Source organism: Oryza glaberrima, chromosome 11 (genome assembly GCF_000147395.1).
Source record: "Oryza glaberrima chromosome 11, OglaRS2, whole genome shotgun sequence".
In the NCBI taxonomy this organism is placed as follows: domain Eukaryota; kingdom Viridiplantae; phylum Streptophyta; class Magnoliopsida; order Poales; family Poaceae; genus Oryza; species Oryza glaberrima.
The window spans coordinates 23189788-23201283 of record NC_068336.1 but is presented as its reverse complement, the minus strand read 5'-3'; the positions used below and the strand labels follow the sequence as shown (position 1 = coordinate 23201283).

At 44.8% G+C, this 11496-nt stretch overlaps 2 protein-coding genes and 1 pseudogene across 2 annotated transcripts; 1 reads left to right on the top strand and 2 right to left on the bottom strand.

The window, feature by feature from the left end:
• The first annotated feature begins 229 nt into the window (after positions 1-229).
• On the top strand, positions 230-3251 carry LOC127755455 (uncharacterized). The gene is made up of 2 exons (XM_052281135.1): positions 230-1002; positions 2317-3251. The coding sequence occupies exons 1-2, from the start codon at positions 230-232 to the stop codon at positions 2963-2965; spliced, it is 1422 nt and encodes a 473-aa protein (XP_052137095.1). The 3' UTR covers positions 2966-3251.
• A 363-nt stretch (positions 3252-3614) lies between these two features.
• On the bottom strand, positions 3615-7371 carry LOC127753912 (uncharacterized). The gene is made up of 2 exons (XM_052279360.1): positions 6404-7371; positions 3615-4996 (listed from the first exon to the last, which is right to left on the bottom strand). The coding sequence occupies exons 1-2, from the start codon at positions 7345-7347 to the stop codon at positions 4375-4377; spliced, it is 1566 nt and encodes a 521-aa protein (XP_052135320.1). The 5' UTR covers positions 7348-7371; the 3' UTR covers positions 3615-4374.
• A 1354-nt stretch (positions 7372-8725) lies between these two features.
• On the bottom strand, positions 8726-11053 carry LOC127755537 (uncharacterized; annotated as a pseudogene).
• Positions 11054-11496: the final 443 nt, after the last annotated feature.

The following is an 11496-nucleotide window of genomic DNA, read 5'->3' as shown; positions in this document are numbered from 1 at the left end:
TCGGGCGTGAGTACCTGAGCAGTTAGAATGTGTAGACAATTAGAATTGACGAATCGTATCTGCATGGGTTTGGGCTGTGGGCTTTATGGACATCAATTGCTACTGGGCCATGGCCCATTAGCAACAATCTATTGCCTACAAGAACGCGTCGATTTGCGGTTAGCGATAACGAACTCCCCTTCTCTAGGGTACATCGTCGACGTCGATCTCCTCTCCTCCGTCCCCACCAATGGCGCTGCCGGTGCCGGACGACGCCTTCGCCGAGATCCTCGGCTGCCTGCCGCCCAAGAGCCTCGCCGTCGCGAGGTGCGTCTGCAAGCCATGGCGCGAGCTCGTCGACGGCCGCGGGCTGCTGCTCCGGCGCCTCCTGCCGCGCTCGGTGGACGGCGTCCTCTTCAACTACGTCGGCCACCACCGCCCGCACCTCCTCTCCCGCCGCCGCCCCTCCTCCTCCTCGTCTTCGGTGCCGGCGTCGTGTGGCGGCGGCAGGGTCGACGGCGACCTCACCGCCTCCGTGCCCGCCGGCGACCGCGCGTGGTGGGCCGTCGTCGACCACCGCGACGGCCTCCTCCTCTGCGACGTCTACTGGGGCAGCCGCCTCTTCGTCTGCAACCCGGCGACGCGGCGGTGGGCGACGCTGCCGCAGCCGCCGCCGGAGCGCGAGCCCGGCGGCGCGTGCGCCGCCGGCAAGTACCTCGCGTTCGATCCGGCCGTGTCGCGGCACTACGAGGTGCTCCTGATCCCCGCCTTGCCGGAGAAGGCGGCGGAGGATGCCGTCGACGGCGATGAGGGCGCCGCCGCCTATCCGTCGATGGAGTGGCCGCCGTCGCCATACAAGGTGGAGGTGTTCTCGTCGGAGACGGGGAGGTGGGTGGAGAGGGTGTTCGTCCGGGAAGAAGGCGGCGAGGCGGCGGCGACGACGACGGTGGAGGACATGAAATCATGGGAGTATACTTTTGCGCGGCCACGTCAAGGGTACAGCGTGTTCTGGAAAGGAGCACTGTATGTGCATTCTGGAGATCATTTTGTTACAAGGTATTCTCTCTGTTTTATATTATAAGTTGTTTCGATTTTTTTTTTCTAGCTGTTTTTTTAAAAGTATGATCGAGTTTATAAAATACTTTAATAGCAATTATAACACCAAATTAGTTTCATTACAATCAGCATTTAATATATGTTTGTTTTGTGTCCAAAATTTTGCTATATTTTTATATACAATTTGGTTAAATTTAAAGAAGTTTGATTAGACAAAAAGTCAAAATAACTTATAATATGACACGGAGGGAGTAAGCAAGTAAGCATCAGCAGCCTATGATTCATACATATATAAAGGGTATTTCGACCGAATTCCCAAAACATGATATTGGTTTCTTCCCCTTGTTCTTGATGATACTATAATATCATGGCGAACATATATCTTCGCTAACGAATCTGAATTATTCTGAAGAATAGAAGGATAGACAAAATCCCAATGACTATTGGACATGATTAAATCTAACACTGAATAATCGCGAATTTCTTTGTGTTTTTTTATCAAAAGTATCCAACAATCTATGCTTACCTCATTATCAGCCAATAGGGATGGCAATTTTTCCCATGGGTCTAGCTATCCGCGGATATCCGACCAGATACATATGTATTAGCTAATATCGACTCATCTCTCTTAAGACTTATACCCCTTTCTCTTGGTTCATTTGTGATGCTAACTGATAATAAGTTGTGATGTAATTCAAATTATTGTTAATAACTGATAATTTAGTAAATTATTTATTTTATTTCTCTTTGTTAAATTACCTATCTTTCGAGTTATTATTCATGTGAGATCCCTTGGGTACCCGCCAGCCACACATACCCGTGCCCGCTAACCCTACTAGGTAGCTAAGGTTCGGGCGGGCGACGTCGGGCGTTGGGTCGGGCATGGTTTTGCTTTACCTGTGCCCGACCTGACCCATTGTCATCCCTATCAGACAATTAATACATGCTTTGGTTAAATTGTCAACCTCATTATCAGCTAATTAATACATGCTTTGGTTAAATTGTCGATGACTAGCTAGTACACCTACAAAGCCTAGTTCATGTATAATAAAATAAGTATTGTTCATGAAGTTTGAGTTAACACTAATGCAATGGTAAAGAAACTGAAATAGGAGTAGGTATAAGCAGTAATTATGTTCAGATCTGTAGATAAGTTTGGTTTGTTACAATCCTTTTTCAAACACTTATGCCTTATGTTGACCAGATAAATATTTTTGAAGTTGCAATATATCATATGCATTATTTATATATGCAATACTCACTCCTCTTTTTTTTTTTCAGGTTTTCAATGTCAAGTGACAAGTACCAAATAATTAGAACACCAATAATCATTCGAAACAACAAGTTTGTCAGACCATATTTAGGCAAATCAAAGATGGGTGTGTCATTTGGATTTATTGATGATTATCAACTCTCAGTCTGGATCCTCAAAGAATCAGCTGGACAAATTAAGTGGGTCTTAAATTACCAACATGACCTTTGGGCAGCGATCAATCAAATAGATTCGTTTGATTTTGGTGTTCACCAGATTAATGGGCCTTGGGTATTAGAAGAGACCATCCCAAAATACAGAATGATTGAAAACAAGGAGACTCTCTCAGACAAAGAGTGGGATTCCGACAACGATGATTTTCTTGATACTGAAGTTGATGATTTTCTAATTGATACTGAAGTTGATGATGAGGGACATAACGATTTTGCATACTTTCGTATCCTTGGATTTCATCCTTACAAGGAAGTCATTTTCTTAGAAGAAACATTACGAACATTTGCCTATCATTTGAATAGCTCAAAGATTCAATACTTGGGCTACTCATGCCCTAAATATTGCTACGGAAGATACACAATACATGAGTCGTTCGTGTACACTCCCGGCATGATTGGAGAGCTTAATGGACACTATGGTGCAGGGCAGAGCTCACCTCAATGAATAGCACCGTATGTGTACAACTCAGGCAATTGAGGAAGATATATCATGAGAGAGAGATAATTAATCAGGTCTGAACACACTGGGTTGTTCTTTGGTTTCGTGGAATTCCCTATCGTCGAACCTTAGTAGTCTGTCCTTTGTTTCTGCTATTTTTCTACCTAGTTCTATCTCTACCGCCCAGTGTGCCTTTATTTTAATTTCAGTCAATCTGATCAAGCATTTTCAGCTAAAATCTATGATGTTCCTGCTTCTTTAAATTGTATGACAATTTGTTCCTATATGCAGAGTTTGTACCTAAGTTCTTTCACCTTTTTCAGTTGTTAGTCTCATGATAATCCACAGTCAGTAAGGCTTTCATGTCAAACCATGCTAAACTGAACCATTCTACAGTAACTTCAGGGGTTGTATGATCACCTTCACTCTGAATCTGCACTTCCTCATCGACAAGCTTATGTATAACGTATTTATCTTTCTTCTGCAACTGAAACAGGGGAATTTTTGTTTGAACGCTTCTCTCTTGTTCATAGATAGGAGTATTACCATTTAAGCATTATCGATCTCTTCAAATTAGAAATTCATACATGCGAAATATATAGAAAACCTTGATGACAATTCATTGCTGATACACTATAATATTTTATTATAGTAAAAGAAAAATGTGGAGAGCCAGAGAAGTTGATTACAACAATACAAGCAGAGAGATTTAGACCTTAATAAGGGTTCATCTAAGATTGGTCAGAACTCACAACTGCTGCTGTTCTCTTGTTCCACTTTTGTTAGTTTCACACTCTGCAAAATTGAACTGAAACCTTCAGGAGAAAACGCACCAAATTGAAGCATTAGTGCTCAAGCTTGAAATAATGCCAAACATCCAGTTAATCGTCACATGTGTTTCTCGGATCGGCTTGTAACAGATTGTAAATGGGCCGAAAATAGAGCCCAGGCCCAATAGAAAAACAGTGAACACCAAAAGAGAAAAAGGAGCATATATGCTGTCTCTGGTATTTGGTAGTCTAAGTAGTCTTACCAACATTCTTATATAAAGCTCAACAAGGCAGTCATGATCTGATAGACAGGTGAACATTAACACAGGTCCATTAGCAGAAAGAAAGCAAGACCTTACGATTGGAAAATATGGAAATAAGAGCAATTCTACGGTCCTTGAGGAGGTACTATGAGGTACCAAAAATTTAGTGTAAAATTTGGTACCTCATGGTACGTCGTAGTACCTAGGTACCAAGAGATACCTAATTTACAATAGAAAAAATGGTACCTCATAGTACCTCCTCAAGAACCGTAAAATTGCTCTGGAAATAATAAACCAAAAAACAACCCAGTGTTAGCCATTATTATGTCCTGGTCTGTTTTCCAACTGCCTGGAATTGTACATATACGGTGCTATATATTCTTCAAGATGAGCTCTGCCCAATAACTCCATGAAGCTCTCCAATCATGCAGGGAGTGTACACGAACGACTCATATATACCATTTGTGTAGTTCCGGTAGTAGCACTTTGGGCGCGAGTAACCCAGGTATTGAATCTTTGAGCTATTCAAATGAAAGGCGATTGTTTTGAATGACTGATCCAAGAAAACAACTTCCTTGTAAGGATGAAATCCAAGAATGTCAAAGTGTTCACAGTCATCATCATATTCCTCGTTTCTAACTTCAACCGCGAGGAAATCATCATTGTCAGAGTCCCACTCGAAATCCTCTGCAGACAGAGTATCTCTGTTTCCATGCATACCAGTACTATTTTCTTCTACAGTCCAAGAACCAGTAGTCAGGTTACCATTGTATCTGAGAGAGCTTACTTCTTTGGCAAAGGGCCTAAGGTCATGTTGATAAGTTAAGATCCACCCCATCTGTCCTGCTGATTCTTGGAGGATCCAAACGGATAGCTGGCCGCCATGAATCATTCCGAAGAGCACACCCATCTCTGACTTCCCTAGATATGGTTTTTCCCATTTGTAGTTCGCCATGTTTATTGGTGTTTCAATTACTTGGTACTTGCCATTTGCCAGTGAATACCTGAAAAACAGTAAATTTGCCGGATATAAATAATTAATATGATACCGTACAACCAAATTGATGCAATGTCTGCTTGCGATGACAACAATTAATTTAATAAATTGGTTCACATGATATTTTCTCAAGAAAATACCATGATATTTTCTCAACTATGTGGTCCATATTAATTGTATGTAAATCTACTTCTTAACATGCAAACAATATAATGATATGGGCGTCAGATCCCTAGAAAAACATTAAACCAAAGGCTTGTCTATAGCCATCTATTTGGAGTTTCTTGTTGCATTTCTCCAAAATCCATCTCAATGTGCGTCCCTCATCTAGGCTTGATCATCCAAAAAAAACACAACCAAACTGAAACCCAAATAGACAATCCCTCTCGCCCATCTTTTTGTCTCAGTAGAGTCTTTCAGTGGCATGTTTCATTGCGCCCCTCATGCCTCTCACTCAGCCCATGCAATTCGATGGCACCCTAATACCTCATTTGCATTGCTGCAGGTGCAGAGCGACCACTCTATCAGTCTATCTCCTATCATCTCTGGCGAATTCACCATCACACTGCAGTCTGATCTCCTCATCTTTAGTGGTGGCCCTAACAACTTTTTTACGTTTACTGCATACTGCCTAGCTACCTTCAAGTCCATTGCCATGGTGATACTGATACCATAGTCAGCAGCCAGCAACCATCGCCCACATAATTCTCGGACCGGAGGAAACTGAACCTCGATTCCTAACTCGAAGTGAACCTAACCCGAGAAGAGGACGTACGCCAATGGCCCGAGCAACACACCAAACTTGTAATATGTAGAGTTTTGAATTTACATTCGCTAGCTATTAAGCTTCCAACCATTGCATTGCAAAGCTACTGAAACTGAAATTTTGACTACCTGAGACATCAATTTAACCAAAAAACATGCTATGTGAATCAAATTCGATGGCACCCTAATAACTCTTATCCTTGCTAGTAAGCTGGGCCGTTGGCCTTTTCTCCAAAAATACCTCATTCGCATTGCAGCAGGTGCAGAACGACCACTCTATATCCTATCATCTCTAGCAAATTCACCGTCACACTGCAGTCTCTCCTCATCTTTAGTGGTGGCCCTAACAACTTTTTTACGTTTACTGCATACTGCCTACCTTCAAGTCCATTGCCATGGTGATGCCATAGACAACAGATTTCCTAACTCAAGTGAACCTAACCCGAGAAGAGGACGACAATGGCCCGAGCAACACACCAAACTTGTAGTATGTACAGTTTTGAATTTACATTCGCTAGCTATTAAGCTTCCAAGCATTGGAAAGCTACTGAAACTCATGAACAGAAAATTTGACTATCTACCTGAGGCATCAAGCTAACCAAAAACATGCTATGTGAATCAAATTCGCAGGGAATGCGATGATGCTCACCTTGTAACAAAAGCGCCTCGACAATGCGCATACAATGATCCATGGTGATACACGCTGTACCCTCGGCGCGGGCCCCGGTAAGGGTATCCCAATGGCATCATGTCTTCCACAGTGGTCACCTTCTCCCCTTCCCTGACGAACGCCCTCTCCTCCCATCGCCCGGACCTCGACGAGAACACCTCCAGCAAGTACAGCGATGGCGGCCATTCCATCAACTTATACTGATCATCATCCACAGATGATGCTGCTGGTGTTGCTACCTCATCGTCATCGTCATCGTCATCGACATCGACATCGCCGTCCAGATCCGATTCATCAGCGGCGTCCAGCGGCGAGAACAGCATGTGGAGGCAGAATGGGCCGGCGAGCTCATCCTGCCGCCGCCGCCGCCGCCGCCGCCGCCGCGGCTGATTGGGTACCGGCGGCGAGGGTTTCTCCGGCAGATTGGGGATCAGGAGGACCTCGTAGTCGGGGGAGGCGGCCGGATCGAACGCCAGGTACGCGGCGGCGTAGCGCGAGGGCCCCTGGCGCGCGGCGGGCAGCGTCGCCCACCGCCGCGTCGCCGGGTTGCAGGCGCAGAGCTGGCTCCCCCACTCGATCCCGCAGAGGAGGAGGCCGTCGCAGTGGTCCAGGACGCACCACCAGTCCCTGTCCCCGTCGTTGGGCAAGAACGTGAGGTTCCCGTCGATGATCTCGCCGCCGATCGCCGCCGCCGACGACGGCGAGGAGGAGGAAGGGCGGGAGAAGAGGTGCGGGCGGCCGTGGTCGATGTAGTTGATGAGGACGCCGTGCGCCGAGCGCGGCAGGAGGCGCGGGCGCAGCAGCGCGCGGCCGTCGACGAGGTCGCGCCACGGCTTGCAGACGCACCGCGCCGCGGCGAGGCCCCGCGGCGGGAGGCGGCGGAGGACGTCGGCGACGGCGTCGTCCGGCAGCGGCAGCGCCATTGGAATCTGGGGGGGATCGATGGGTTTGACCGAGTCAACACTGACGTCAGAAGTGGCTTTGTTTCGTTTTGTTCTTGGTGAAAAAGGCGACAGGTGCGAAATGGGCCGGTAATGGAAGCCCAGGCCCATGATAGAGAAGTTCTTTTCCTGAGAGGCCTTGTTCGGTTTATAGGAGGAAAAGTAAGGAATTGGATTCTTAAAAAATATTTTATGTTATATAAGTGTTATTTGGAAAATAATTTTTCCTAAAAGTTGTATAGTGAAATATATGAAATTTTCCATCCACACAAAGCTCTTGGGAAGATTGCTGTGTGCAAACATTCATATTCCTTGACATTTCCTATTTTTATGGGTTCAAATTCCTCCAAACCCTTTATAAAAAAAATAATCCACCAAACCGAATAAGTCCTCAAACAACGCAAAACATTTGCTCTTCTCAAAAGAAATTAAAGATAAAATCGGAAGGTACATATCAGGAACGAAAATAAAAACTTGTAGAGATATTTGAGTTCCAGAATACAAGCAGAGAGATTCAGAATTCAGTAGTTTGCTCTTTTTGATGTATTTTTTTACAATTTTATTTCGTAATTCTTCTGCTCTTGTCACTCTATAATAAGACATAAATAAAATAGAAAAGTAGACAAACATGAAGCATTTGAAACATGAAAGGCATAGAAATGTTACTTGGGCCGTTCATATTTGTTTGTATCCACAAGAACTGAAACGGTAAAGCTGAAACTCAAAGTAGATTACTGAAGCAACTTAAAAGAACAATGCAAGATTCCAGCAAGCTTCATGAGTATAAATCTCAGGCAACTTCTAGTAAGTGACGCATATCCTTTGATCTCCAGTTCTTCTCAACTCCCATTGGTCAGAAAATGCCGCATCTCCACAAGCTTCAGCTCTGAAAATGATGGCAGGTTCAGAAGGCCATGCCAACATTATTCAGATTAGATAGTATCTGTTCTCAATATATTTTACACACAGATCAAGAACAGAGCTGGCAGATCAAAACTAAAGTAAATTCAGTTTCCAGGAGTAGCTTTTGCATGCACACTGTTCAACCTTGAGTTTCTATATCTGCAGTATAGTCATGGGGGACTTGTAGTTAACCTGTCTCCTTTCAAAAAGAAAAGTAGTTAACCTGTCTGGATTTCAGTTGACAGGGTTGTCATGAGCCAAACAACTGAACAAGGTGAAAGCACTTTACTATAACTGTAAGAGGCATGAACTCAAGGGGAAAAAATAAAAAAAATGCTCTTGCTGAAAACTGAAAAAACAGGTTCAACTGAATAAAATCATACAGGGTGGTACATGCAACTCAGTTGCCAAAACAACGGTCAGATTATACTAAGATTCAAGAATATGGAATTCCATGAATAATAAACATAGACCAAAGAACACCCAGGTTTTCGGACATGATCCAGTCATTATTGTTTCTTGATCTGTTCATCAACTGTAAGCCCTGTAAATATATGGTTCTATTATTAAAGATAAGCTCTATCCAAATGTAATCTTCACTAGAGGTCTCCAATCATGCATGGAGTGTACACGAATGAGCCTTCTATACCATTTGTTGAGTATTGGCCGTAACACTTTGGGCGCGAGTAGCCCAGATATTGAATCTTCGAGCTATTCAAATGATACGCCACCGTTTTGAATTCTTCTTCCAAGTAAATAACTTCCTTGTAAGGATGAAATCCAAGGATGCCAAAGGGTGCAGAATTATGTCCCCCATTTTTTTCCCCCACCAACTTCAACAGCAAGAAAATCATCATTGTCAGAATCCCAATCAAAATCTTTGTGTGAGAGAGTCTCTGTGTTTAAAGGCATATCGGTGTCATCCTCTTCTACGATCCAAGGTCCATTGATCTGGTCACTATGAGAATCGATTGAATCTAACTGGTTGGCAATGGCCTGAAGGTCATGTTGATAGGTCAAGACCCACTCCATCAGGCCAGCCGATTCTTTCAGGATCCAAATTGATAGCTGCCAATCGTGAATAAATCCAAAGGACACACCCATCTTTGATTTGCCAAGATATGGTTTGTCAAATTTGTTGTCCAGAATGTTTATTGGTGCTCTGATCATTTGATACTTATCATTTGACAGTGAGAACCTGAAAAGAAAGTAAACATACAAACGTATGAATAATTTACTACATGGAGATTAATTGATGTACTGCATGCTTGTAATTGAGCATAATCAATTGAAATATTCGATGTACATATGATGTACAATAACAGGGCATAAACATATCTAAAAAAAAGAGCATAAACAATGATGGGATAACGAACCAGACTTGTTTGCACGGTATGTTTCCGAATTTACACTTGATAACTGTCAAGCTTTCATAGCACTGCGTTGGTCCTAAGTTGCAGAAATTCATGAACAATATATTGTTTTTGGCTTAAGGATTATTTATTATCACGGGCATACTTTCCGAACCTTCTAAAAGGAAATTTAGTTTTTCTGCAAAAACTTTCTTCATCAATATTACTTAGATTTTTTTTATATCAACTAAAGTACTCAACTTTTTATATATAATTTATTCGTTTGTGTCCTCGAATAATTGTCAACTCAGTTTCATCCATCAGCTATAAAGACAAAAACCCTTTTTATTAACTATTTGTTGATAATTTAAGCAAAAGATATATCTATCAATCAAAATTGCAATGAATCGATAAAATTCATGGCAAAACATATATAGAGTGGTGATGTTTAATTTTTTTTTACCTTGTAACACAAGCCCCTCCAGAATGCACATACAGTGCTCCCTGCCAGAACACACTGCACCCTTGCCATGGACCTGCATAGACATAGTTCCAAGGCTTCATGTCCTCCAATGTCGTCGCAGTCTCGCCTTCCCTGACGAACACCCTCTCCTCCCACCGCCCGGTCCTCGACGAGAACGCGTCGATCTTGTACGACGGCGGCGGCCATTCCGCCGACAAATATTGGTACTCAACTTGCCAACACATCAAGCAAAATAATTGTTGGTCCCACTCATACGGCGATGGCGGCGGCGAATCCACCGTTGCCTCAGCCATGTCCTCCATCATCTCCTCCACGGTGGGGTAGGAGGCTCCGCGGAGCGACGCTAGCCGCTCGTCCAGGCAGAACGGCGCCGCCGCCACCGCCATTGGCTTCAACCTGATGTGCGCCGGTGGTGTTGGTGGTGGCCCGGGGTGCCCCGGCACGGTGGGGATCAAGAACACCTCGTAGTGCGGCGACGGCGACGACGCGGCCGGCTCGAACACGAGGTACTCGCCGACGGGGATGGCGGTGACGTCGTCCCTGCACGCGAGCTGCGGCGGCGGCGGCAGCGTGGCGCGCCGCCGCGTCGCCGGGTTGCAGACGCGGAGCTCGCCGCCCCAGTTGCCGAGAGGAGGAGGAGGCCGCCGCAGTGGTCCATCACGTGCCACTGCCAGTTTCTGACGGCGGCGCGGGGCAGGCAGAGGCTTGGTCCGTCGCTCGCCGCCGCCGCCGACGAGGAGGATGAGGAGGAGGGGCGGGAGAAGAGGTGCGGGCGGTGGTGGTCGACGTAGGAGATGACAACGCCGTGCGCCGAGTGCGGCAGCAGCAGCGCGCGGTCGTCGACGAGGTCGCGCCATTGCTTGCAGACGCAGCGCGCCGCGGCGAGGCTGCGCGGCGGCAGGCGGCGGAGGATGGCGGCGAGGGCGTCGTCCGGCACCGGCAGCGCCATTTTGGGGAAACGATGAGTTGTGTGCCCACCAGATCGGGTATACGCAGCAGAGTCCAAATTGGGCCGTTAATGGGCCGAGGCCCACGGGTAATAAAATTAAAAGAGGAATAAAAACTAATTGATGCTCAAGTGAGTACAAGTCCATTGCAGAGTTGCAAATCAACAAATAGCAGTGGGGAAAAAAACACATAAAAAATGGAGATGTAGGGTATGTTCAGATTGATGATATTTTCAACCATATTATTATTTGATAAAATTAATAATTATGTGACTACATTTAGTTTGTTACCAAATATTGGCAATGTGTATAGAATTTTGGCAACATTATTAAGCCAATTCTACCAAAATTTTGGTAATATTATCAATTAGCTAAAATTTTGGCGTTGTCAAATTTTGGTAAGTTTCATTTTGACATCAATCTGAACAGCCCCGTATTGTGCTTG

Coding starts and splice junctions, on each gene's coding strand:
- LOC127753912 (XM_052279360.1), bottom strand. CDS start 7,347: ATGGCGCTGCCGCTGCCGGACGACGCCGTCGCCGACGTCCTCCGCCGC. Junction 4,997..6,403: donor CGAGGCGCTTTTGTTACAAG/GTGAGCATCATC, acceptor ACTGTTTTTCAG/GTATTCACTGGCAAATGGCA.
- LOC127755455 (XM_052281135.1), top strand. CDS start 230: ATGGCGCTGCCGGTGCCGGACGACGCCTTCGCCGAGATCCTCGGCTGC. Junction 1,003..2,316: donor GTGTTCTGGAAAGGAGCACT/GTATGTGCATTC, acceptor TTTTTTTTTCAG/GTTTTCAATGTCAAGTGACA.